Source organism: Erigeron canadensis, chromosome 1 (assembly GCF_010389155.1).
Source record: "Erigeron canadensis isolate Cc75 chromosome 1, C_canadensis_v1, whole genome shotgun sequence".
NCBI lineage: Eukaryota > Viridiplantae > Streptophyta > Magnoliopsida > Asterales > Asteraceae > Erigeron > Erigeron canadensis.
In genome coordinates, this window is record NC_057761.1 from 27,209,032 (window position 1) to 27,236,901 (window position 27,870).

A 27,870-nucleotide genomic window follows, 5' to 3' on the forward strand; every position below is an offset into this window, starting at 1 on the left:
CAATCAAACTAAGAATAGAAATGGGTTGAAAACTTAAATACTCCTTAAGTGTTTTTTGAATACATGTGACATTTGTAAATTGATCCATTAAAAAAAGTAGATGATAGTGTATCAATGCAGCTTTGTGTCAACCGGTTATGGAAAAAAGGAATGCACAAAAAATAATTGCAGATCAACCCAACCCAAACCAACCCATTTTATTGGTAAAAATAGGTTGCCTGTTTTCATCTGTTACCCAAAGGGCCTGACGAGCCCATATTGCCGTCTCTAAAACTACATGAAAAAGTAAATGGACGGAGAAGATTCTTACCTCTAAGGTCTTTCTCCCATCAATTCAATAAACTGCTTCAAATTATCGGCTTGTATTTCATTCTGTTTTTTAGTGACAGTTCCAATAACAAAGACACCAAGTGGTTTTGCCCATTGACATTATAATGAACCAACTTCACCAGCATGCACAATAACTGTATGTACATGTTCTACCTGTTACAATGTAAATATTACTTGCTTATATAATCAGCAATAATACCGAAACTAACATAACTTGTTGCATAGCACAGTTTAGGAGGCTGACTGCATCAAAATACACTACGAGCACTATTTAAGCCGTTCCACCCATTTGGCCATTTGTCGTGTTTCCTTTATCACAAGTTTATTAGTAGGCCTAATTGACATGTTAGAGATAAAATTAACTCATGAATAAGTAATTCAGACAGAATTGCCAACTCTAACTCTCTCCAGTCTATGAGTCAAAACTCAAAGTTCATATTGATTTCAAAATTTGGCTACACAATACTTTGAATTCACATGATCACAAAGTCAAAGATGAAGACTTTGCAGTACCAATATAAAACTTAACAGTTCAGTGAATAATGAACCAAAAGACAAAATCAGATATGTGTAGAACTTAACATGTAAAAGGTAACCTAACCGACTAACCATTTTCAGTTACGAGTATACAATACTATCTTATTTTTAGCTAATCATAACCATGAGGTCCTGAGAATTATAACTAACAAACTCTATATATGATTGGTGGGTTACAATGAAGGTTACCGAAAACCAGCTGTTTCCCCGATACTATAACTATTACTGAAACTGTTAGCAAGTCTAACAAAAGGTTTAGAAAGGCGGCCCCACAAAAATTACAATGGAGGAATGATACCACTAAGGGCAAATCCAAGTGGTAAAGAAAGGCAACATAAAGCAGAGAGATACGTGTTCTGGTCTACAACAGATTATCAAGTAATTAGCTGGAGAGTAGTGGGGATAATTTGTAGTTTTTGCATCTCAATGACAATTGGATTTCCATCTTCCATAGCATTTTCTCTGAGTACGTTGTACAAGTTGTGGTAAATTCAGAATTAGCCACTCGTCTAAGAAGCTAAAGCCGGGATAGGTAAAGATGTCAAAAGCTAGGGGCTGGGAGGCAAGTAATTAAAGGACTGCATATAACCATCTGAGTGTATTAATTAGCTCACATTATTTGGTAAATTTGCCATTGTTAAACAATATGATATCGCAAGCTATAAATAAAATAACACTCCTTCGATTGAATTTCTGTTTTCCTCTTCTAATTAAATACATTCCGTAATGATATAGAAAGAAAAGCCTACAGTAGATGACCTAATATAAAGAAAAGATTAGAGTGACGTATATAATTAGCTTGCTTAATTAGTGATATATATAATTAGCTAGACTAGAAATGGTAGAGCATATATATCCGAAAGATTAGAGTGAGTCAGTATGTTTACGTTTCTTCCTTGACCTTGCGAAGATACACCAAGACATGCACCTCCACCTTTTTATTATAAACCTTGAAGGGCTTCCAATAGATACCCTCGAATGTTGGTGTTGATAAGTTAACCTTGGCAGAGTAGTGTCCGCGTATGTTGCATTCCTTAATAAAGCCTTCGGTGATCAGGTCAGTGTGTTTGTTGCCCAGATAAGCGTTCCCATATAAGGAGTACTCAACCTTGATGAGTAGAGACATAGATTGAACGAGTGCAGACGCTATGCTCATCAAGTTCAAAATTAAACATCATGATGTTTTATTTTCAGTTTCCTAATCACGTGGCTTTAGAAATAGCACATTGTTACATGGTAAATGAGTATTTGTATAGTTTAGTGTTATATTAGCTAGTAGTTAATAGTTGAAGGGAGTAATATGTAACTTAGTAAGGCTAATACACTAAACTACTTGTATACAAATACTCATCTACCATGCAACACACTCGAACTCAAAAGAAGCTGCTGATAGATAATAGCCTACTTGTATTAAGTGTCTATTATAGATAATTTTTGTTATGTATGCAAGTGTATAGGTCCGATTGTGTTAGTATTTTTTTTTTATATAGTCTTGCTTATAAAGCTTAAGATAAGGGAAAAGAATAAGTGTATTATTGGACGTTATAGGGAGAAAAATGATGTGGCGGACGAAATTTGGGGACTACCATTTACCAGACAACAAATAAGAACACAAGCATTGCTAAAACCAGGAGTTCCTGCATCACTAATTATTACCTTGTCGGTGTTTTAGTTCTCTAGTGCTCTCCATTTTTCTTGACATTGAGACAGAAATTTTCTGTTTATTTCCTTTAAAACCTAAAATCTTGAAGAATTTGGTAATTAGCATCTTCATACATCTAAAAATTCAATCCGCATGCAGTGCCGGCTTAAGGTTTTTGGGGGCCTTAAGCGAGATCAATTTTGAAGACCTTTTTTAAACTTGAATACCATAATCAACAAATCTATATTCGAATTTATCTAGGAGAGTAATAGAACTTTGATTTCCAAAAAAAGTGTTGATAGTTGTTCATAGACAAAGGAGATGTTTTCAAGCCTTAACTATAAAACTATTAACCTTTAAGAAAAATCTAGTTGTAACCGTGTAGTTATAAGCTAAACTACTGAAAATTTGGGGGCCTTTGTTATTGGTGGGCCTTAGGCCCATGCCTAAACCCATAATACTATCCAGCCGGCTCTGACCGCATGATAAGGTATTACTTACTTCCGAATGTAAATATTGTTGTAACCATATGATTTGTAGATGTAAGTGTCTTCTTAACTATCTTCATGCATGTAATTATGTAACAAATCTGCTCTAGAGTCTTTATGGGTTATATGCTTAAGGTTACAAAAAATTTCATAAAAAGCTATGTTCGTTTTTCATTTGAAGTTTCTTTTATATTGAGATTTCATTGAATTATTTGTCGTAAATTTATGTTCTTGATCTTTAGTTCAATGGTTGAATGATCACCCCTCTTGCATGAGGTCTTGAGTTCAAACATTGGGGAGAATATTGAAATTAAGTCCCTTTATGAGGGTTTGACTTGGGTATACCCAGGTTAAAGTTTGAAGGGTCATGGTTTACCCCTATTAATCGTCGTATTTTGGGCGGATTAGTAGGGGGTTTTCCCCCATCGGGTATTTGAAATAGGAATTTCTACTTCGAAGGAGCTCTCTAGCGAGGACCCAGTTAAGAAAAGGTATGCTAGACCTCTCTCTGTCGAATCGCGACACGAATTTTCTAACGAAATTCACCTTTCAAAAATGTTTTGTTGCAAATTTATGTTAGCTAGTGCACCAAGAAATTAAAAAACCAACCGTTAAACTTTATAAATTATTAATTAAGTACGGAATAATACATAGATTGTTATTTTAAATCATTAGAACCAAATATTCAATGGTTCATTTGAGTTGATTGATTTCATATCATCACTTGATACTTCCATATCATTTTTTCCCCACTTACAAGAAAGACAACCCGAATGGAATACGGAAACCCGGGTAAAAAAAAACGGATAAGAATTATTATTAAAAACAGAAAGAAACTAGAATATTTGTCCCTAAGAATTTTTCATCTCCACAAATAGAAAATTAGAAAAAGAATATGTTAGTACTTTTTAGACATCATCGTTTTCCCCCTAATTTCACTCATGGCCAAAAATTGGGGTTTTGGTCATGATTTCACAGCTGCTGACATCCAATTTCGCTCAACAAAATTCGACATTTTCCAGAATGCTCTCTATTCTGTTATAGCTAGCAAAAAAGTGGGGTTTTGGTAATTTCACTCCTTTTTATTTTTTGTTTCTATGCTGGTTACTTTGTTTGTGTCTATATATCTATATTTGTACTAGTTTTAATACCAATTTGACACAATTTATTTTATTATATACTGTATGTTATTGTTTATTTATAATAATTATATTTGGTAGTTTGTTGATTGATATTGATCCTACCGTATACCCGTGCAATGCGAAAACGACAAACAACTTCCCATATTTTATTGATGTATTTATGATTTTGTTGATACCACTGTGAGTTGGTAAAAGTGAAATTTTTTTTTGAACGGCAAAAAAGGAATTTTATTATAGAGAGACCAATCTAGCAAGTTACTAGAGGTCTAAAATACAACGAAACCAAAGTACAATCTAGACTATCTACATGATAAAAAGACTAGATTCATCCCGGAAAAACTTTAACGGGTAAAAGTGAAATTTATATAAGTTTAAAGTACTTTTAGTTTGTTTATATATAAAAAAAAGGTTGGTGATTATCTAAACTAAATTTGAGGATGTTTAAATTGATATATTAGTAAAAAAAATCTACTCGTATATAGTTAGGCTTTTGAGGGGCATATATTTCATTTTCAATATTGAATTCCAAGTAATTTCCAAAAACCGAATACGCTAATTGCTTTATGGAAAGGTATAGATATAGATAGATAAATGCTAAACATTTGTTTTTTTAGGATATCAATGGCGGCTTTTTGGTTGGTTTATGTTGATAGTTTGATATATGAACTCGTATCCATTTTGACCAATTAAACGAGGTGAATTTTTATGCCTGTTTAAACTCTGGTGTCACACGGAAACAACCCTTCATCTTTACCTTGGTTTTCATACGGCTGCTAACGTTTGGTCACATGTTGGCGTTTGGCGGTCTTCTTAATTCGTCTGACTATACTGGTTTAGACGTTTAGGGGGTGTTTGGTATTGCGATTCTTAAACAACATCTGCGTTTTCAAAATGGATTATGCGTTTTCAAAACTTTGTTTTGAAAAAGCATGTAGTTACATGCTTCTCCAAAATTGCATTTTCATAGCCAATAATCACTTTTTCATACAAACATTTTTTAAAATTATTTGCGTTTTACAAACGTAATAATCAGATAATCACTTTATAACGCAATCCCAAACACCGTCTTAGTAGCTCTGAAGATTAATGAGGTTGTGCAAAGGGCAATCTTGTACATTTGGGATAGCAGATATCGTACTTTGTTTGAAAATGTTACTGCTACTCATCAACAACATCATAAATTTGGATTGGCAGTAGCCATCCCTCTAATAAATTGGATTTGTAATCCCAATTCTACTTAACTTGTGACTTGTAACCTTATGGCGTCCTGCTGAATGGTTGATTTAAGATATATTGATTGTGTTACTGTTACCAAATATACATAAACTTTTGAAACATGTCAATCAAGTTGATGAAAGTCTATAATATGAATTATATGTCATTTGTTTTTATCCAACCCGTTCATATTCTTACCTATTGAGCCCCCAGTCCTCCAAGAAGTTTTTTGCGGATCTCCCAATCTTCATAGGTTGGTGGTCTTAGTTTCCCTGAGCATAGTTTATATAATAATATATGGTGCATTTTTGAAAGTTTCAGACACGATTAATCCTTACTCAGCAACCAGGAAACTCACTTAGGCACTAAACTTGCTAGAAAGTGAATTTAAGATACCTCCACTCAGTGCCTCACTCTTGAGCGATATTTCTCAATCATTCTTGCAAGTACCACCCTGTGCTCGGTGGGTTGTGGAGGAGAAAGCTGAAGTTGTGTGCCTAACCTGAAAGATGCCTGAATGCTGTGACAAAGCTGTGGAAATCTTGGTTGAAAAGCACACTCCCTTTGAACCAATTGATCACGCTTTTGGCTTTTCAGATGGTGTGTTCTTTCATTATATTATATCTTTGTTTTGTTTTCATTAAGAGTATCATTTATGAGTACAAATTACTTCTTATTTTTATCATTTGTTACACTTTGTACAGAACCCACTTTTTGCTCTCGTCATGGATGCGAAAAAAAAGATGCTTCCGTCTGCTGATCTGGTTATCGAATTCAAACGACAGGAAGAAACGCTCATAATGAAGATCGGGTTACCTGGTAAAATGTGCAAGACGGATGATATCAACATAGAGGTCAAGGATGCACTGTAGGTGAAAGTGAAGAGGGTTGATGATTTTGAGATCAGGTTTGCCCTGAATATAAATCAAGCATTAAGAAGCTTTGTGGTAAAGTCATATTTATAACTTTATTAGCAATAAGGAGGATTAGTAGTATTTATTGAACCTGGAATTCTTAAGGAATTTAAAGATAAAGTATATGGTTATTAAGAAAAGGTCAATGCGATAACAAGTTAGAGTTACTTAAATGGACATCTTTTGTGTGTTGTTGTGGTTCAAAAGGATCTGGTTTAAAAACTGGACGATTCACAAACGGGTATGTTTGCACCTTTGAGTTTACCAGTTGATGGCATTCAAGTCAACCAACGATTGATGATGATGGCACCTTTAGGTAGGAAAGTGGACTTGTCAAGCTAGCTTTACCCATGTTCAATACCCAAAGAAAGACATCTGTAAGAACCTTTTTTCTGCAAATCATTTTTTCAGAATAAAAGTCATTCAAGCAGACATCTTAAAAGAAAGATGACCAAAACTTAGAGGTAGTTACTGCATTAGACTTTGCACAGAACTGATCAACCCCACAACATGTTTTATAATAATCAGATGACTTAACTGCTGCAAATCATTACTGTTGGTAGTTCTGGTAGCATTTGGAAACACCGGCGACGTTGATGAAATCAAACAGCAATAGATATAGACTGTATCTAAGTTCTACTTGCCTAAAAACTTTAACCAAGGGATACAGAAATTGCGGGGCCCAAAATTGTGCAACGCTCGACCTTCCTTTCTTGCTGATATTTACAGACCTGTCAAAATTCTGCCAATTAGACCGCCCGTCAATGAATCATAAACTGAATTTGATAATAAAATATGGTTACAGCTAAGTTGTAGATTAGCGCTGTGCAGAGAAAAGAAAGTAACAAGGTTTTGGGTTTTCAGTTAATCCTTTGCTTTGTAGCCAAAATCGTTAAAGAAATGTTGTAGTTAACCAATAAGTAAAGTTTCTTGTTTTGATAGTTTCAGAATATTATGATTTATGAACAGCCCTTCCAATAATATGTGGCAATAATAAATTAAGTATGCATATATTAAATTTGTTTGTGTAATTATCTTTATCAGAAAGGGACCTTTTTGGATCGAGTCATTGCACACTGTATACCTAAATCCATTCGTGACTCCCTCCATGAAACCGGAAGAATTAAAGAGATCAGAGTACACGGATGGTAATGACTAACGAGGGACGTAGGTGGTAACCGGTAAGGCTTTAGCTAGGGATGGAAAAAAAAAACCGGTATCCGATGGGGAAATCCGAAACCCGACATTTTTGGGCCGGGTTTGGGTCTGGGTCCGCGGGTCTTGGTCCGGTTATGGGAATGATATTAGTTTTTTTACGGGTATACATTTTTAAAATAAAACCCGTATACCCGAAAAACACCCCGAACCCGTATACCCGACCCCTATATATTACATTATATATATATATTACTCCGTAATATTTTTATTCCTAATAGGTATCCGAATGTATGAAATCCTAACTGATAATTTAAAAGTAATCACTTGTGTATACTTCTATGTTGTGTTCGCCTAAACGTGAATGGATGTGCCAATACTTTGCTACTGTTTTAAATTTTGTTTGTGTTACCAACAATTTGGCATATCAGTCTTGATAACCATGTACTTAGTTAATCAAATATATTAGAGGTTTACACTTTACAGCTGATTTTTTAATATTATACCTAAGTGATAAAAAAATCCCAACCTGTTCCATCATGTAGCTTGTAAACGGATTACAACGTTGCCATAGGCTACATATGATAGTTCTTTGTGTGTTTTTCTCCTTTGGGTATATAAATGTGTGCAAGTACATTCACTAAGCATTCGCTTACGTTTTAGTTGTTTACCTATTTATAGGCGGTTCCGGAAGAAGGAATTGAACTAGGTACTAGTGGAATTGAAGTTTGAAGTTTTAGAAGTCGCTTTTGAAAGGTTAAAGGTATTGCCGTTTTTGAAGGAATGGTATTTATTTGTAGACACCTATTTATCTCATCTTTTTATGGCTCATGATACTTTTGTCATTTTGGTAAACTTGGTTCTTGGTACATTTCAATAAGTATAATCTATGTATAGTCTTTTGGTTCAAAAACAAGTTCGCTTGACTGGGTAAATGACCTGTATGGATGTATAAATGATTGTATGGCCAAATGGTCACTTGAGTTATGTTGTAAATTACGTCATATTGTCATGTGATGGTTTGAAATCAACTTTGATGTGTTATAGAACTTGTGTTTGAGTTTGAGAAAGGTCGCAAATTGAGTTAATAGTCAAATTTGATGTTTGGTGTGTGCAGTAAGAGTACAGACGCGGCACGGTTGGCCATGCTCAGCGTCTGCAGTATTTTCTCTTGGTGTTCAGTTTCTGGGAGCACGGAAGCAAAACACGGTCGACGGTGCTTGCGGCCGCAATTCCTCTGACTTCGAGCAAAATATTTTCGAGCTTCATCCGACGTTTTCAAGGTCTAAAACATATAGGATATGTTTATTATAATATATTAAGGTGTTCTAAATTGTTAGATTTTGAATTTGAATATTTTGAGTTTTTCACATTATTTTGTCTAAAATTTATCTAAGTATGAATTGGTCAAATAAAATCAATTTATAAAAAATAAAATAAAATAAAAATGGTCGAGTCATTTCAACTTGCGAGTAACAAGACCTTAGGAACAAATATATTATGCAAACTTGCAAACTTGTAACCAAATAAATCCCTAAACTAAGTCATTACCCATTACTTAAAAACTATGTTACAAATAAGTCATCATCCAACCACATGTCTTTGTTTACCTTTTTTCTTATGAAGAAAAGGGAGTTTAATAGATATAGATATGCATATATATAACTTGTCACAAAGAGAAAGGGAAGGTAACATGATTTAGCTTTAGGTTCTTATATAATCCATATTATAGAGTTATAATTTACTTCTTTGAACAATTTGTCATTAATTATATCTATATTATCAAACATGTCACATCAAATGTTAAAATATAAAACTTTCATTCACAAATTGTCATTTTATTGCATTTTATAAAATTCTCTAACAACTATGCTACCGCATACATTATTTCTTAATGTTTAGTGGTGTTTGGGACATGTGAACAGAATTTTAAAAAAAATATGGAAATGGAATAAAGAAAAATAGAATGATTCTTTTGTTTAGTTAAGAAAAATAGAATCATTCATTTGTTTAGTATAACTAAAAAATCAACATTACACTAAAAACTAAAAACATCAATGTGTAAGCAACCATCTCAACTTTATATAAATCCATGTAAAGAGAATTATAATTATTTTGAAAAATCTATCCAAAATAATGAAGAATAATTATTTAGAAAACCAACCATCAATTTTCAGTAGCTTATTTGGGTGATATCATCAATCAACTTCTTTTGAACTAAAAACCCCTATAAATGCCATGTAAATATGTAATCGTAAAGAAATTGATTCATACTTGTATATAATGGAAATAATTTTTTTTTTTAAGATCACTGGTTATGGTTGAACAACTAGTGATTAGAATATGATCGATTCATACATGTATATAATGGATTCATACATGTAAGATGTCAATAAGGAAGAAATATTGAAATCGCTATACCTAAAAAGGAAAACTAGGTTATGGTTGAATTTTTAATAGCAAGTGCACTTTCCTTGATGTCGTGGAACACCTTCTCCACACCAACATTTTCTCTTCATATTCATTTTCTAAAAGTTTTCATATATTATTTCTTAAACAAATCTGCATCATTTATCTCTTTTATGTAGTAAATCGGAGCTTTTACCTATATTTCACTTCATTTGTTAGTTAGTATACTTTACCTTTTTTTTGGTTATTATGTTTCTTTCATTGATGTAGTAAATCGGAGCTTTTTACTGTAGTTCACTTCATTTATTAGTTAGTAATACTTTGCCTTTTTTCAGTTATTATTTTTCTTTCATTGATATATTTGCCTTTTTTTTTTAATAACATTCTTATGGATTTTAAATAGAGCTAGAAAAGTAGAGTTTGATTGAGAAATTTAGTGCAACAAATCTTGTATTACTTGATTTTATTTTTCTTTTTAGTCTTTTGACGTATATTATGTTACTACTAGCTTCTTGCTAGTTGAATTTTATTAATAATATTTCGCCTTTGACGTTAAGAAAAAAAAAAAAAAAGTAAACCGGAGCTTTTTACTATATTTCACTTCATTTATTAGTTAGTAATGCTTTGTCTTTTCCGGTTATTATATTTCTTTTATTGATGTAGTAAATCGGAGCTTTTTACTATATATCACTTCTGTTATTAGTTAGTAATACTTTGCCTTTTTTCGGTTATTATTTTTCTTTCATTGATGTAGTAAATCGGAGCTTTTATGTTGTAAAACGGAGCTTTTTAAATAGGGATTTGCTAACTAGTGCCTTAGTGCATTAGTTAAGAAGCATTTAATAAACTCGTTATTTCTTTATTAATCAAAAAATTATATTTAATGTGTATTAATTCAACCTAACAGTTTCTATTTTTAAATGAATAATTAATACATATTTTCATATGTTAAGAAATTTTGACTTCAATAAATGATTCATTAAATGCTTCTTGACTAGTGCACTAGGAGCACTAGTTAGCAATTCCCTTTTAAATATATCAGTATAATCTTATATAAGTATACTAGGATTTTTTTTACCCGCACGATGTGCGGCTGCTTTAAAAAAGTGCTCAATAAAGTGAGATTTGAGTTAAACTTGTTTAAAAAAATATTTAATGAAACACTTAATATGTGAACAAATGAGTTAATGGAATAAATCAATAATGATCGTAAAAAAAAAAACATATGGACGAACAATCTATTTAGTTTCATTTAATTAAATTAGCAATAAAGTATTCATTATCCAATCATTAAACTAATTGTTATATACACTTATTTTGAACTAACTCTTCGTCTACCATCATAATATTTTTCTCCTCGTCACAATGAAAAATTATATTGTTAAAAAACAAAAAAAATCTATATTAACAATTATCATGAAATTCAAAAAAAGATAAAAGAATTAAACCAAAAATTGTACATCATTTTCATAGTAATATGAACGAAAAAATTAACATAACTCTTTCAGAAAGTTATGATATTATGTAAAGCTCTTAACTCATATAAGATGAATATAATTTAGTGGTGATAAAAAAACTTATAAACTTTAAATATTGCCACTAATGATTAATGCGATGAGAGTTCCAACTAACCAACGGCCTCAGCAAACTTTCATATAATCACCATAAAAAAAAAAACGAAAGGAACCTCATATAAATGTTGAATAAAAAAGATAATGAAATATCATTAGGTATAGATGTGATTTTTTAAACTAAAGAGAAGATATCATTCCATCTAATGAGAAGATCTTAGATTTTTACAATATATTTATTTATTTATTTATTTTAACATATATATGTTCATTTGTTTTCTATATAAATATATAGTTTATTTAAAGAAAAATATAGAGTTGACACATAGGATAAAATCTTATGTGTCAGTTTTTCAAATTAGTTTTAGATTGCAAGAGGGCCTTTAAAATGCTTGGTTAACTATTGTTTTATATTTTTATTTTATTTTATTTAATTCTCATAATTTATATCATTTTTAACTATATAATTAAGAAATGCTAACATAGTTAATTACACAATTTATATAAAAAAGATAATGAATTAATAATTTGCACCTTCGTTTAGGTGAAGTATATGAATTACGAAAAAAATGAAGAAGGATCGAGAGAGAGGGAGATGGAGATTGGGGAGTGTGTTTTGTGTGGGAGAGTTTATAAAGAAAGAATTGGCTTCGAAAAATATTATAGGTGAAGATTTGGTTTTTTATTTTTAATTTTTATGGACTAAATCCAAACGAAAATGAAGTCAAATGAGGACAGCCCAAGGCAGATCGAAACATGACAAAAGTGGCATCTAAATTTCGAGTATATTTATTTATTTATCTTAACATATATACATTCATTTGTTTTCTAAATATATAGTTTATTTAAAGAAAAATATAGGGTTGACACATATGATAAAATCTTATGTGTCAATTTTTCAAATTAGTTTTAAATTGCAAGAGAACTTTAAAATGTTTGGTTAACTATTGTTTTATAAGAGTTATAAAAGATGTATATATTGATGAGTTTTTTTCTATATATGTATTAGGGCTGAGCATGGGTTGGTTTTGGTCGGTTTTGACATATTAGTTCGGTTTTTCAACTTTTGAAACCGATTGATTCGGTTTTTAATTTCAAGGTTCGGTTTTTCCGTTTTTTGATTCGGTTTAGGTTGGTTTTGGGTTTTTCGTAGGTTTTTCATTAGGCACTTGCTACCATACATGAAAGTACAGAAATACTTGGAGATCAACTCCAGATCTTAGAAGGACAAAACAAACAAGAAAAGGTTTGGAACAATAGCAGCCCCAATTTCATCGAGGATGGGAAAATGAAGGTTTCAAGTGAAAACCCTTCTGAATTTATCCCCAGATAAGAAATCAAGAAACAAGAACACTTCAACAAAAGAAAACCCCAATTTATATAATTTAGGGTTCTTTTCAGCTATTGAAAAAAGATAGAATCACATACCTAAAGTCTTTGTCGAACCAATCAATCTTACAACAAACCTAATACTAATTCGATCGCAACCATATATGGCACTCTAATGAAGAGACTATATGAATAATGAAAACAATAAGAAAAAGACTAGAAACGAGAGAACCTCATGTAGTCTGTATCCATCTAAAAAATTACAGTAATAGAATTGATTAATAAATCTATTAACTAGCTGTATATCATTTCCTTATTTTCATTTTACCACTTCTTCTTTCAAAAGTTAACAACCTGCACAAGAATACTCTTGCAAAAAAAAACTTCTCTTACTTATGTTGACATTCTGACCCAGACGTTTCCAACATGACATAATCCTAAAATAATATAGATATAAAAATAAATTGAAATATATATAGTGTTGATTCAGTTCGGTTTTCATGGTTTGGTTTTTCATATGAAACCGACAACCAAACCAATGGGTTCGGTTTTTAGAAAACTAAAACCAAATCCAATGGTTTTTTGATTGGTTAGGTTTTTCGGTTCGGTTTTTGTCGGGTTTTTTCAGTTTTCGGTTTACCGGTTCGATTTTTGTTCACCCTTAATATGTATAGCATATATATGTATAAGTTTGCCTTTAATTTCAGTTTAGTATTTTTTTTCTTTTTTTTGTCTTTCATTAATCTTTTAACATTTATAAGTATATATAGATAGGGGTGGGTTAATTTAGAGATCATCAGGGACATGTAACTTATACATATGTAAGTTACACATGTTATAACTTACACATGTGTAAGTCGTTGTGGCAGTGGTCGCCATCGCCAAAGATCTGGTGGTGGTCAAAGATGATGGTGGTGGTGGTGGTTGTTGTATAACTTACACATGTGTAAGTCGTGGTGGCGGTGGTCACTGTCGTCGGAGGATGATGGTGGTGGTCGGAGATGATGGTGGTGGTGGTGATGGTGGTTGTCGAAGATGGTGAAAAATGTCTATAGTAAGAAATAACTAAAGTTATGTGTATTGTATGTAAACAACTTTAAAAAATATTTATTGTATGTTAGAAAACATACGTGGCAACCATATAGAGGTGCCACTTGTCTGATTTTAATTGGTTGAATACATTTTCTTACATACAATAAACAATATTTTCAAGTTGTTTACATACAATACACACCACTTTAGTTATTTTCTACTGTAGACATTCATTCAAAGTTTGTTACATTCCAAGATATTTATCCCAATTTAAAAGTGTCCCTAAATTAACTTTTCTCTATATAGATATAGACATAGATATTTCACTTCATTTATTTCGTTTTTCTTTTTTTGCATTACATTTTAAAAAAAAATCTATTAATTGATGAGGTTTTGTTTTTGATTACACATGGTTACTTTTGGAAAAGCTAGCGGGATGATATTTTGTATCAAATTCCTAGATCTTTTTTATTATATGAGTGTAAAATCTGTATTTTGAGGGTGTTGTTTTCTTTCCGTACGAATGATATTATAAGTTTATCATATTGATTAGTACCATAAAAAATAAAACATCATATATATATACATATAGTTTTTGGCCACAGATCGGATCTAGATAATAGATGTAATAACTTATATACACTCAATTGTTCTAGAAAGAAGGTTCTTAAAGAGAGAAGGGAGAGAAGATCTATTTTTTATTTTATTTTTAGCTTGTTTCTTTTACTTTTTTTCATGTTTTTTACATTTTTTCATTCTTTTTTTAATTAACTCAATTCATAAAAATAAATAAATAAATAATAAAAAATTTTCTAACCCGAATTAATGAGTTATACATGTAAGGGTAAGGTACGGGATTCGCCCTTAAGGATATTAATAAGGGGTAGTTGGTGAGAGTGATAGGTCATAGAGGGTAATAGGTCATACGGGGTGATCAGTGATGAAGTGATCTACCTAACGGGATTCGCCCTTAGTTATCATGGCTCCGTCATAAACTGAAAGACTTTTCCTATAACTTACGGGCTATGCCCTTTGAGAAAATATATTTTTAAAATATTTGTAAAATTTTTATATAAAAAAGAGAAAATGAAAAAAGTGAAAAAGAAAAAAAGTTCAAAAAACAAGCTAAAAAAACGAACATTCTCTACTTTCTCTCCTTAAGGTGTCTTCTCATTTGATCTCTATCATATATATATATATATATATATAGGGGAACAATCAAATAAGAACAGTTTTAAAATAAGAACGGTGAGAACACTTAAAAAACATCATTTTGATGCATTAAAAGTCCATAAAACTAACATAGTGTTTAACTAATTATCATTATTTAAGTGTAACAACACATTGATCTGTCAAAATCGAAAAAATCACGTTTTTTAGTGGATGCATTATTTTGAAGAATATGCATCCAAGATGGATGCACAAAACAAAAAAATATGATTTTCTTGATTTTGACAGGCCAATGTGTTGTTATACACTTAAATAATGATAATTAGTTAAGCACTATGTTAGTTTTATGAACTTTTAATGCATCAAAATGATGTTTTTTAAGTGTTCTTACCGTTCTTATTTTAAGACTGTTCTCACTGGAGTGTTATCCTATATATATATATATATATATATATATATACACCTTCTATATAGAAAGACCCCTTTAAATTCTGTAACCCCTTACAAAATTGGCCACGTAAAGCAAATAGTCTGACACTGTAAGACCCAGTTCATCAAGTCTATGGTCCATTTTATCTCTCATTTCACATCCATTTCCTTTCAACCTCCTCACTTACACTTTTTCTCTTTCCCTTTCTCATATGTTGGATTACCTTTTTTTTTCATGTTCACCAATAAAACACAAATCATTAAACTTCTCATCTCCTACACATAAAAAATTTCACGTACAATGAAATCAATATACGAAAAAATGGATTTACATCTCCTCATCTCAATGATTTCTTTAAAAAATCTCGGTGTTTCTTCTTGTGTGGCTTTCGATAAAAAAAAAAGAGACATAGTGTTTTGTTTCTTTGTGTGGTTGGTTGCTCTCATAATACAAAAATGAAAAATGATAATGGAAGTGGTTTAAGTTGGTTGTTGGTTGAGTGTTCAAATATCCAAAAAATGATGGGAAATGGTATGAAATTGCATGATTTTGTTTCTTTAAATTTCTATGTTATTCAATAAGAGGATTCATAATATCATTTTTGTATCGTGTCACTACTTTTATGTTTTGTTTCTTTGCTTTAATTTGTATAGGTATTCCACACTTAATGCAAGATTTTGAACTATGTAAGTTTCATTTTCGTTTAAATCGGTTAATATATTTGTTTTACTGGGTTTATACAGTTTTTTTTTTCATATTTTTGAAGAGACCCTCGATGAAGATGGTCTCACTTAGTAATAAACCATGCATAATAGTTTACTTGGGTACAATGGCAAATATATGTGAATATAGTAATACTTGAAAATATGTTCATTTGTTTGCCTTGGCAAATTATAAACAAGTTGGCTTCTAGCACTTTATTATCGTATACAGGGTTGCTGCTTTTTTTTCCCCTTTCTTTGTTTATACAAAATGAGTGAAAGTTGAGACTTTGCAGACTCAATGGATTTGGGTTTAAGTCGGATAATTTAGGTAGCTTTGTCTCAACCGTAACTAATGGATGAGAATATGGTTTCCTACTGCCGATGAGGTGGTCGGGTCATTTGTTTACTTACTAACTTTTATGGTTTATAATTTGGTTTTCTGATGTATGTGATGGTGGTGTCGTGTTAAGCCAAAAGTATCTCTTTTTTATTGAAAAAAAAAAAAAATTATGAAAGTTTTTTCTTATTTTTTTTATTTGTTGTTGATTATGCCTCATATTTCAACAACAAAAAGGCTCACACAACTATGTTTGCATTTTGAGCCTCTCAAAGATTATTTAATTATAAATGTTACGCATTGAAACATTAAACAATATGTTAGAATATTCAAAATGTTTATTATAAGTATAACTTTACAAATTACAAAACTATATGCATTTGTTTTGAATCTAATCTACACGTAGTATATGATTTCTCTTACTATATGTTATTATTATTATAAATAAAATGATCATTGAAGAAAACCCATCAATGCTAAATCAATATACTTTAGGAGTTTGGATAGTCAAACTTCACACTTACGGTATACTACTTTATTTCTTTTTGGTTTTGTCAAATCCCTTATTACATCTTGTAACATGGGGTACTCTTTTGAGTGTTGTTTAGCGGCTTGAATTGTAGGACGGAACATTGTACAAGTTTATTTTGGGAATATATGTTGTCTGCATTTTCCAAAAAAAAAAAAAAAAACACAATTATACTACTTTATATTCATCTTTGTTACTATATTTGAGGCCCTAACATATATTTTTCTATTATTTGATGTGAAGACTTTAAAGCCCGGAAGGTATACAAAGATATAATAAAGGGGATGTGTAGGCCGACCACCCCATATGTAATCCGACCACCCCTTTTGGAGCGACTGTCGCTCCTAAAGGGGTAGTAGGATACGACAACGGGTGACAGCATACGACAAATGTTATGTACGATTCGAACCTACCACCCCTTTAGGAGCGGGTAGTAGGTTCGAATCTAATTATTTGCCCCTATAATGTTTCTGTTTCCCCGTGACGATTCATATTCCCTTTAAAAGTTCGATCGATCGAGGCATTTCATTTGCTCACTTTTACACTTCATAATCTACACATTCCTCATTTGAATTTGCTCACTTTTACACTTCATAATGTTTCTGTTTTCATTTATTCAAACTCATTCGGTCGTTTTTGGATATAAAGTATAGTAAGTATAGATATTACTGATAAGTGTTTTTATTATTTTAGATGGATTGTTTGGAGGAAATTTTCTTAAATCCAAATGCGCCGGAAGGTGTAAATGACGAGTTTGTGTACGAAGAGCCCGATGACGAATTTGAATCCCCAGATGTCCGTGCTGAATTTGATTACGATCACGATGTTTTTTATACCAAGGAGGTATGTATATAATCCAACCTTTTCATTTTTTGTGTTGTTATTTTGTGAGTAATTGTATTTTGTTATTATTCATTAGATTTGTTGCTATAAAAGTATGTAAGAAAAATAATTATTAAAACTACGGATAAAAAATTGTTTATAAAAACATATTAAAAAATGTACGTAAAAATGTAGATTAACAAAAGCTATTGAAAAATTGTTAAAAAAAAAGTGTATAATAAAAAAGTGTATAAAAAGTGTATTATAAAAAAGTGTATAAGAAAGTGGATTATAAAAAAGTATATAAAATAGTGTATTAAAAAAAATGTATTATAAAAAAGTATATAAAAAAGTAAAATTAAAAGTGTATAAAAAGTGTATTAAAAAAAAGTGTATAAAATATTTCAGGTGTTTGACACACACATAGATTTGGTAGACTGGGCTCAAAGAACGGCAAAGGAGCTTGGTTATGTGTTAGTAACACGAAGATCAAATGCCACAAAAGGCGGAGAAGTTAAAAAGGTGGTCCTTATTTGCAACCGTGGTGAAAAAAAGATAAGCGGTCAACCGGGGCACCCAAAGGGAGTACCAAAATTGACTGTCCATTCAAATTGGTAGGCCGTCTGACAAAGGACCATAGTTGGTGGGTTGAAGTTATAGATCACCGACATAACCATCCATCAGCTCGTAATTTGGAAGGTATTGCGTACGCAAGACGACTAACCGATGTTCAAAAAGAATTTGTGGACGAAAAGGCGTTGCTAGGTTTTGGGCCAAATAGCATAAGGGACCAATTGAAGGATGCATTTCCCGGCATCTTGACCCGTTCACAAGACATTTCTAACTACCTGCGGCAACACCGGCTAAAGCACGCCCAACAACGAGGGGAAACTCGAATGCAGGTGAAATAAGAAACATACCTGCATGTGGATCGTATAACTATATGTTTATTTTTTAAAAAAATACGACTTCCTTATACTTTGGTTGTTTACCCGTTGCAGATCGTGCTCCAATTACTATCTGACCATCAGTACACGTATCAGTACACGACGGATAGCAAAACCGGATGTTTGACCAATCTCTTTTTCGTACATCCTACATCACTTGACATATGGCGTGCATTTCCTTGGATCATTGAAATAGACAACACATATAAAACCAACGTTTACAACATGCCGCTTGTTGAGATTGTGGGTGTCACTCCAACTGGCAAGACATTCAGCATTGCGCACGCACTTATTGAAAATGAGCAACATGCGGCATACACATGGGTGTTACAGTGCTTGAGGTCGACACTCGAAGAAGGGTTCGTCGTGCGTGTGGCACTCACTGATCGGGATCTGGCCCTCATGAAAGCGGTTAAGGATGTGATGCCGGAAACGAAGCTGATACTGTGTAAAATACACATTTGGAGGAATATTGAGTTACATGCCAACCCATCGTTTGGGTCAAAAAAAGATTATGGTTCGCTTAGACACCGGTGGGATAAACTCGTAAAGTCAATCACGGTTAAAGAATACGCAGAGAATGAGCAGCGGCTAAAAGTATTCTTGGCAGATAAACCAAGTATATACATCCCGTCCCCATACTGTTTTTATGATAACGCTTACGATGTAACCATGTAGCTAAATCACTTTTTATTTTCCTGCAGATCTTTATAAGTATCTACAAATACAGTGGCTTGCCTCGTACAAGGAGTTATTTGTGTCATGTTGGGTCGACCAACACCGCAACTATCGTAACTACACTACCAACAGGGTTGAGAGCGAGCATTCTTTGCTGAAGTCAGTTATGCATCAAAAGCGGCTTACGTTCCACAGAATCGTTGAATGTGTTAACTCTGTTGTCAGCGGGCAATACACCGAAATAAAGGGGTCACTGGAACATTGCAGGCAGTACAATCAAAATAAACACAACTATCCTTGTTTAAAGGATTTACTCGGTAAAGCCTCCCATGTAGCCTTGCAAATTATGGTTGACGAAATTGATCGATTGAAAAATACACTAAAAGGGGACGTGTCAAAGTGCGGGTGTACAGTATGGGCTAGATGTGGCTTGCCATGTAGTTATCGACTTCTAACATACATGCAGGAACGTAAGTACAGTTCATTCAAATACAAATGGTCCATTTTACTTAAAAATACTTAATGTAATATTTTTATTCCTGCAGGAAGGCGTGTTCAAGAATATGAGATAGATGCATTTTGGTGCAGGCTCGATATAAACCCGTCCACCTGCCTGCCTGGAAATGTGAAGAAAGACTCGGATGATGACGAGCCTGTTGAGGACTTTTGTGGCGAGGTTACTACTAACTTGGAACGACAACCCATAAAACAAAGGAAAAGCTTGATGTCAAAAATAAAGGACCTCATCTATCCGGGTCGGTCCAAAATCAAGGATCCGGAGGTCCAAAAGAAAACACGTGGTAGACCAATTGGGTCAAAAAAAAAGGTATATTATTATAGTCTAGCAAATTATTAATTGTTAAATACTATACGGGTATACATCTAACTTAATTATTCATTCATTCATTGCAGATGCCAGACTTGAACGTATCACCTCCGATGCCACCACCACCAAAGATGAAAAAGTCGAGGTCCGTGCACGTGACAACACCTAAGTATCCGGATACCGCACCAGACTCAGGCTCATGCTACAGAGACTTTCAGTCGGCGAGACACAGTGACCATGTGCCCACGCAGTCACGTTTCGCGGAGCCTGACACCGAATTACGGGAGGACACCCGTGGATATATTGATGAGTTGATCCGATCGTCACAATTTTCAGCAGCAGGGCCGAGTAATGAGCCTACAACCGAACCCTCATTCTTAGATCAGTTGTTCGGCGCAGCCGAACCCGCGTACTATCATGTGCCACCAACAGCACCAACAGGCGTAATGGATCAGTTCTTCAGTGCCGATACTTATTTTCCTGCAGGTCCTAGCACTCCGATGCCAGCTGCACCATCATCGTACTTTGATTTTTTCACTACGCCCACACAACCTTTGATGCCACCAGCACCATCACCAATATCTCCCATATCAGCTGAGCAGCAATTGGCTGCTCTACCAGTACCACCACCTAACACTCGCCCACTGCAGACGACGGGTATAAAGGGTTACCTTGATGACATACCGAATGTATTTAGACCATACGTCAAGGGGATTATTAATGTCAGTGGTGATGGCAACTGTGGATTCCGGGCACTTGCTGTTGCATTGGGGTACGATGAAAACGAAGGTTACGAGTGGATCCAACTACATATGTTGGCCGAGTATGAAAACAACAAACAATTCTACGATGAACTAACAAGATGGGGACAGGCTGAAGCGAGGTTTTTTGAGGGGTTATCAAGGTTTTATGTAGGGGTGTTTAGACCAACTGGCTACTGGATGCACATGACTATGGGGGCCATGTTGTTGTCCAACAGGATGGGTATAGTAATTAACTGTTTATCTACTGCCGCCAGTTGGACTTCGTTCCCATTTACCTATGGTCCTGATGAGATGCCTAGGACAGAGCCCATATCAATAGCATTAGTACATGGTCACGGTCACTATATCATGGTGCAGTTGGAAGGTGACTACCCGATGGCCCCGGAGATCGCATATTGGGTACAGGATCGTGTAAGGCCTCTCGTGAGCAAATGGAAAGATTTGTACCGACACCGCCAGTTAGCCTACAATAGATATATAGATGCAACAAAACCTCCTCCCATCTATATGGGAACAGTGGACTCATCTGATTAGGATTGTAATAAAGTTTTTTGTTTTTTGTTATGCCTGTTTTTTTTTTCTTTTTTTTTTTATTAAAGAAAACTTAGGGTGTTACTTCGTAACTTTATCATCTTTTTACTTGCTATATTACTTTTAATAATATAATAATACTACGAAATTTGGGGTGTTACATTTTTGCAAACCGAATAGTCCACCATCATTATAAACAAACAGTACACAAATAATAAAAATGTCCATATCAAATACAAATAATAAAAATGTACATAACAAACTGTATTTATAAAAATGTCCATACTTCGTACAAATAAAAAAAGTCTAATCACTGGAACCGTCGTCGTCCTCACCGGCATTATCATCACCCACACCTGGTCCGGATACAGAGCCTGTTCCACTAAAAAATCCACTCATATCCGACAAGCTACCAAATTCCCCTGATGGAGGTCCATAATGCGCCGATGTTCCATCCCATAACTGGCGGGGATCGAAATACTCATCACCAGGCTGGTTCAAGTCAACATAGTAGCCGAAAGGTTGGGATCCAGAGGGGCCAGAATAGGATCCAGACGGGCCGGAGGAGGATCCAGACGGGACAGAATACGATCCAGATTGGCCTTCCGGAGGTCCATAATGTGGTTGCGGTAACTCAACAGGGAAATCATGGGATCCGAAACCCCTGAGAATCCTCCCTAGTCCGCGCTGATGTCCCGATCGCGATCCAAACGCTTCCGGGAACAACTGGGTTGGAGGTGTCGGTGCAGGATCCTGTGAATGTCTCACCTGCGCAGCTTCCAGACGGGACTGCATATAAATAGTAAGGTAAGTTTAATTAATGGAGCAGTAATTAAAAGTAATTTAACTTAAAGTTATGTATATACCGCAACTTCCGGAGGTTGTAGTCTGTGGGTTGCCGCCCAAGTCGACTCCCACGTGGGCGGTGGCCCCTCCTTCTTTTCGTTATGGTGCTTGGCCTGCAAACAAGTCAAATAATTAGCATAAAAAAAACACAAGAATTGTATACTTTTGTTAAAACCAAACGTACCAACGCCCGATCGTGGGCAAGAGAAATAGATCGCCGACCCTGAGTCCCCACCGCCTGTTTGGACCGGTTTGTCTTGTTTGTCTCGGCCTACTTGACCCGGTCATCCCTCGTATAGAAACGCAATAGTTTTCCCCACTCTTCCGGGTCCATACCAGCTGGCGGTGCTGTCTGCAGGGTATCTGCTGCGCCTACACCCCCGTGCTGTAAAATGCTGAGATTTGAATTTTGACTTTCTCTGCCTATATATGCTAGCTGCATCAGCACGAAAAGCCTATTTTGCTGCCTTCCGGGTGGGGTCGTCCTCATCAAGCTCTAAGTACTGGTCCATCGCAAACCAGCGCTACATTGTTTACAAATACAAGTTAGCATTTTCGGGGTTATCATTGTAAAACATATTAAGTAAAAAAATATAAAAAGAAACATATTCTAACCTGTATTTCCTCCAAGATATTGTCCCTCAGAGACTCAGGCACATCGTCCCATGACTCGTAGTACTGGGGGACATCTCCGATCAATGAGCCTAACAAAGATTTGTACATAGCCCCGTAGTCCCCGACCGACTGAAAGGTCTTTGATTTGTAATCGAAGTACATGGGTAACGGGCCCCCATTTTTCTTGAAGGCAGCCTCAAGGTTTAGATATTTGGCTGCCCCTCTTGGTGGTGGTGGTGTTTTCTTCGACCCTACAAAACCAATAAGTAACAATAACATAAATAAGTTACTTTAAACGATAAGAATACAATTATTTCAATGCATAACTAAATTTAATGTAAAGTCAATTTTCTTACCGCTGTTTTTGCAGCCTGTTATTTACTTCCACCACGATCGGTGCGGATCGTTTCTATCGCCGTCGCCGCCGTGAGCTCCTAGCATTTTTTTTATATCTACATAAATAATACACGTATTATAATACTTTTTATATCAACTTTTTTAACTACTTTTTTTTTAACTTAATTTTTTATATGACTTTTGTACTACTACTTTTTCAATATATGTTTTAATATCTTTTTATACTTATGTTTTAATACCTTTTTTATTTATACATTTTTATATTTTCTAATACAAACATTTTCTAGTACAAACTTTTATAAACTTTTTTAAATATATTTTTTATATACTATGTAATACACTTTTTTTACATTTTATTTTTTACACTTTTTTACAAACATTTTTACATAACAAAAACAAGAACAACAACAAGAACACAAGAACAACAATACATTAAATCTATGGGCGTATACAATACGTTAAATCTATGAGCATATAAGATCGATCCTAATACATCTATGCATAACAAGAATAACATCAAACTAATACATATACTATATAGCAAACTAATAGATACGAAATAAAAAAAAAAAAAAAACTTACTTCAACGTTGGGTTTACGAAAGGGGTAACGACGGGTCGCTCCTAAAGCCTCACCGGAATATCTTGGCCGGAAAATATGGGGGAGAGGGGGGTTGGATCGGTTGGAATGGAGAAGAGAAAGGGAGAAGGGAATGAATAAGGGGATGGATCGGTACAGAGAAAGAATATATTAATTTTTTCGAGGCACCCCTTTAGGAGCGACAGTCGCTCCTAAAGAGGGGTTTGACGGGTCAACGGTTCCAACGGGTATATGCATAGGTATCCGCGAGCAATAAATGGGTCGACCCTTTAGGAGCGACAGTCGCTCCTAAAGAGGGGTGGTCGGGTTACCGAACATTCCGTGGTCGGGGTATGTGGCCTGATAATAAAAGGTCTTAGAGTAGTTGAGTACGCCAAAATCATGTTACATTTTCTGATAAATTTACACACATGTTTTTCTAAGACGTTGCCTTTCTAAATTTCATAACTATCTATAAATTTGTATGTCAATATTATATTTGTTACATCTTTGCAAGTATGGGTGATGGGATGTGTTAGAAAAAGAGGAAAGTCCCCTGTCAGTTACCCATAGTTTTCTTAGATGAGCCTTTCAACTTTTCAAGTACTAGTAACTATTTGAAGGGAAAAGCAAATAGGTGAAAACAGAAATGGTAATAGATATTAAATGTGTTTGACCATCCCATATTCGAAGTATATCTGTAAGTTACCTTTATATTTAATGTAACTGATTATATGCTATTAAGTTTTAACTAAAACAATACATATGTTTTCTGAATTATTATATTTATAAGCTTTTAGTAAATCTCTTAAAATTGAAAGTTATACACACTCAAGTACTTTTTCATACCTCTTTATCAATTTTCGGAACCAAAACTGACTATGACAATATTTATCCATGTAAAGGGAACCAACAATCCACCATAATTGGTCTGCTTCTTTTACATTTTTATTACATATAACAAAATTGATGTTACCTCAAAGGAAAAAGTCTTTAAAATAGAAAACTTTCATACAAAGAATATATAATTTACACAAATAATGTTTTTTTAAAGGAGACTTCAGTTTTTTCCAAAATAACTTACTTCAGTTTTTAAAGAATATATCGATTAACCAGCTTTAGAGGGTCGTGCATTGCACGGCCAAAACCACGCTAGTGTATATATATATATATATATATAGATAACCATCTCACTTTGGTGGGATGGCCACCAGCTGCCACTCCCTGGAGAAACCCAGGTTCAAGTGGCTGAATTATCTTGACACTATCATTGTTGCGGGTTATGTGGGTACCAAAAAGGTACATGGGCCTAAGGAGTTCCCATCAATTTACTCTTTATATATATATATATATATATATATAGTTATATGAAGTTAAATGAGTTATTACTAAAATTAAAGAAGTCTGTTTTTGTGCAAGATAAAACCATGAGCAGGCTAATGATGATATGTTTTTTTTTTAAGCACTGTATTTATTTTGAATATTTTCATGTATGTATCATATTTCGTAAAAAAAAAGTTTTTGTCTTTTTTAGCATTTTATTTATAGAGAAAGTAGTATTTGATTCAAGGTTTTTGAGTGTTTTGGGTATATCCTTTTTCATGTTACAGGTTAGTTTTATTGTAATCAAAATAGATAATTTATGTTGGTGAAAAGTGTCAAAATAATGAAATTGGAGATTTGATAAATTAAGTGCTAGTCCACAATTTTCATTCATCTTATTAGAGTATATATTTTGCTCCGGATTTTTCATAGATAAATTCATGATAAAATAATGTAAAATTTGTTAGTTGCTCAATTCCATAGGCTATTAATCAATGTTTATTGTCATTAGTAAGTTAAAAGATAAATTTCACCAACTAATTAATTGGTAATAACAAACGCGTTTTTGTTATTTGGTAGATATATACTATATGGTACCTCACTTCTTTTTGTACTGATATATTATATAAGTATACACTATAATGATCGAGTATATATAAACATCATATATGTGATGAATATGTAATAATGAAACATCACTTGTTAAAACCATATTATTCAAATTCAGATCGAACAATTGGCACGTGTGTCAGAAGCAAGTCGTTGTTCATTAAGATGTAGACTTTATTGCACGTCAACGACCACTGTAATTCCGGCCGATGTCCCCTCTTTGACGGTTGCTACTGCTGACCCAAAGGACTCTAGCAGAGTCCCAAGAGTTAACGGGGAGTTTACATGTGAGAATTAATTGGACCAGTTTGTGTTTTTACTTCTAATTAATGTTTTAATTAGTTGTCTTTTATTACTTATGTTTTAATGATCTAATTAATTTGGATATTGTTATTCCTTACACTGTAGTGGGCGAAGGGACTGAGATGATTAGAGTGTATTAGGAAAAGCATATCGCCTCCTTGCATGTTCCCCAAGACGTCAAGGATGCCTTACGAAAGGGTGGGACTTTTCGATTTTTGTATTAATGTTAGCTAGCTTTGAGTGATACATATATAATTATTCACTTGTTAATAATAATTTTTTGATAATGTTTCTTGTTTATATAAAGAGTGATGGGTGGAATTACTGCTATCTTGATAAAGCTTCCCCAAGATCCCACAGACGATGCCATGCTATACAAAGAAAATCCCCAAAGAAACTGAAGACGAAAAAGAAGAAAAACACATCACAAGCTAGCCGGATACAAAAACGACACTAATATGCCAAACCGTTTGAAGTCTACATTCTATTTAAGCATGGCATGGTTTGTGGGATCTGGGGGAAGCTTTCTTAAAATAGTTATAATCTCATCTATCACTGCTTATACAAACAAGAAACATTATCAAAAAATGATTATTAATAGTGAATAATTATGTATGTATTAGTAAAAGCTAGCTAACATTAATACAAAAATCGAAAAGCCTCACTCTTTCGTAAGGAATCCTTTGACGTCTTGGGGAACATGCAAGGAGGCGATATCCTCCCCCTAATATCCTCTAATCGTCTCAGCCCCTTCGCCCTCGCCCAATACAGTTTAAGTAAGAACAATATTCAAATTAATTAAATCATTAAAACATAGTAATAAAAAGATAACTAATTAAAAAGTAAAAAAAAACAAATTGTGCATTAGTTAATTCTCACGTGCAAACTCCCAGTGAACTCTTGAGACCCTACAAGAGTCCTTTGGGTAGCAGCAACAATCGTCGAGGATAGTCGAGGAGGGAACATCGTTCAGAATTGTAGTGGTCGTCAACGTGCAATAAAGTGCACGTCTTAACGAACAACGGCTTGTGACACGCGCCATCAATATAAAAAGAACTGAGCTACTAGCTAGTATCTATCAAATAACAATGACAAAAACGTTAGTACTACCATTTAATTAGTTGATGGAATTTATCTTGTAACTTACTAATAACAATAAACATTGATTAATAGCTTATGGACTTGAGTAACTAACAAATTTCACACTATTATATCATGAATTTATATATGAAAAATCAGGACATCAATGGAGCAAAATGCATACTTTAATAAGCTAAAATTGTGGACTAAATACAAAATATGAGTTGTATGGGTAGCATTTAGTTTATCAAATCTCCAATTACATTATTTTGACACTTTTCACCAACATAAATATTCTACTTTGATTACAATAAAACTAAACTATAACATGAAAAAGAATATACTCAAAATACTCAAAAACCTTCGATCAAATTCTAATTTCCAATAAATAAAATGCTAAAAAAGAAACAAACAAAAACACCCTAAATATGGTACATGCATGAAAATATTCAAAATAAATACATTACTTGATAAAAAAAAAAAACGTACCATCATTAGTCTACTCATGATTCTATCCTGCACAAAAACATGTTTATTTAATTAGAGTAATAACTCATTTAACTTTATATAACTATATATATATATATATGGAAAGTGAATATGGAGTTGTCTCCAAGCTTAGACGAGGAATATCTCACATTTATTCTTTTTAACCA

General features: G+C 33.5%; 3 protein-coding genes and 1 long non-coding RNA gene across 6 annotated transcripts; 3 read left to right on the top strand and 1 right to left on the bottom strand.

The window, feature by feature from the left end:
- Nucleotides 1-3,872: 3,872 nt before the first annotated feature.
- On the top strand, nucleotides 3,873-6,414 carry LOC122585919. 2 transcript variants are annotated; one of them, XR_006321819.1, is made up of 3 exons: nucleotides 3,873-4,063; nucleotides 5,670-5,954; nucleotides 6,059-6,414. It is a non-coding gene; the product is annotated as an uncharacterized LOC122585919 (long non-coding RNA). The 2 variants fall into 2 exon arrangements; XR_006321820.1 differs by having other exon boundaries at nucleotides 5,676-5,954.
- Nucleotides 6,415-17,396: 10,982 nt separating this feature from the next.
- On the top strand, nucleotides 17,397-18,895 carry LOC122585095. Of its 2 annotated transcripts, XR_006321663.1 has the most exons (3): nucleotides 17,397-17,777; nucleotides 18,165-18,658; nucleotides 18,758-18,895. XR_006321663.1 is itself a non-coding variant. In XM_043757189.1 (2 exons), exons 1-2 carry the CDS (start codon nucleotides 17,628-17,630, stop codon nucleotides 18,372-18,374), a joined length of 360 nt encoding a protein of 119 aa, XP_043613124.1. In that variant the 5' UTR covers nucleotides 17,397-17,627; the 3' UTR covers nucleotides 18,375-18,744. The 2 variants fall into 2 exon arrangements, 1 of the variants encoding a protein (XP_043613124.1); XM_043757189.1 differs by lacking the exon at nucleotides 18,758-18,895 and having other exon boundaries at nucleotides 18,165-18,744.
- Nucleotides 18,896-18,902: 7 nt separating this feature from the next.
- LOC122588668 lies at nucleotides 18,903-21,505 on the top strand. Its single transcript, XM_043760831.1, has 4 exons — nucleotides 18,903-19,322; nucleotides 19,408-19,851; nucleotides 19,927-20,207; nucleotides 20,294-21,505. Exons 1-4 carry the CDS (start codon nucleotides 18,929-18,931, stop codon nucleotides 21,503-21,505), a joined length of 2,331 nt encoding a protein of 776 aa, XP_043616766.1. The 5' UTR covers nucleotides 18,903-18,928.
- Nucleotides 21,506-21,770: 265 nt separating this feature from the next.
- Nucleotides 21,771-22,790, bottom strand: LOC122588673. The gene is made up of 4 exons (XM_043760844.1): nucleotides 22,725-22,790; nucleotides 22,533-22,619; nucleotides 22,369-22,461; nucleotides 21,771-22,291 (listed from the first exon to the last, which is right to left on the bottom strand). The coding sequence occupies exons 1-4, from the start codon at nucleotides 22,788-22,790 to the stop codon at nucleotides 21,809-21,811; spliced, it is 729 nt and encodes a 242-aa protein (XP_043616779.1). The 3' UTR covers nucleotides 21,771-21,808.
- Between the last annotated feature and the right edge of the window lie 5,080 nt (nucleotides 22,791-27,870).

What these genes read in the sequence shown, in the direction of transcription:
- LOC122588668 (XM_043760831.1), top strand. Translation starts at nt 18,929, where the DNA reads ATGCCGCTTGTTGAGATTGTGGGTGTCACTCCAACTGGCAAGACATTC. An exon ending in ATTCTTGGCAGATAAACCAA is followed by an intron (nt 19,323 to 19,407) that starts GTATATACATCC and finishes ATTTTCCTGCAG; the next exon opens with ATCTTTATAAGTATCTACAA. An exon ending in TCTAACATACATGCAGGAAC is followed by an intron (nt 19,852 to 19,926) that starts GTAAGTACAGTT and finishes TTATTCCTGCAG; the next exon opens with GAAGGCGTGTTCAAGAATAT.
- LOC122588673 (XM_043760844.1), bottom strand. Translation starts at nt 22,790, where the DNA reads ATGCAGCTAGCATATATAGGCAGAGAAAGTCAAAATTCAAATCTCAGC. An exon ending in GCATTTTACAGCACGGGGGT is followed by an intron (nt 22,620 to 22,724) that starts GTAGGCGCAGCA and finishes CGGGTCAAGTAG; the next exon opens with GCCGAGACAAACAAGACAAA. An exon ending in TACAACCTCCGGAAGTTGCG is followed by an intron (nt 22,292 to 22,368) that starts GTATATACATAA and finishes ATTTATATGCAG; the next exon opens with TCCCGTCTGGAAGCTGCGCA.
- LOC122585095 (XM_043757189.1), top strand. Translation starts at nt 17,628, where the DNA reads ATGGATTGTTTGGAGGAAATTTTCTTAAATCCAAATGCGCCGGAAGGT. An exon ending in ATGTTTTTTATACCAAGGAG is followed by an intron (nt 17,778 to 18,164) that starts GTATGTATATAA and finishes AAAATATTTCAG; the next exon opens with GTGTTTGACACACACATAGA.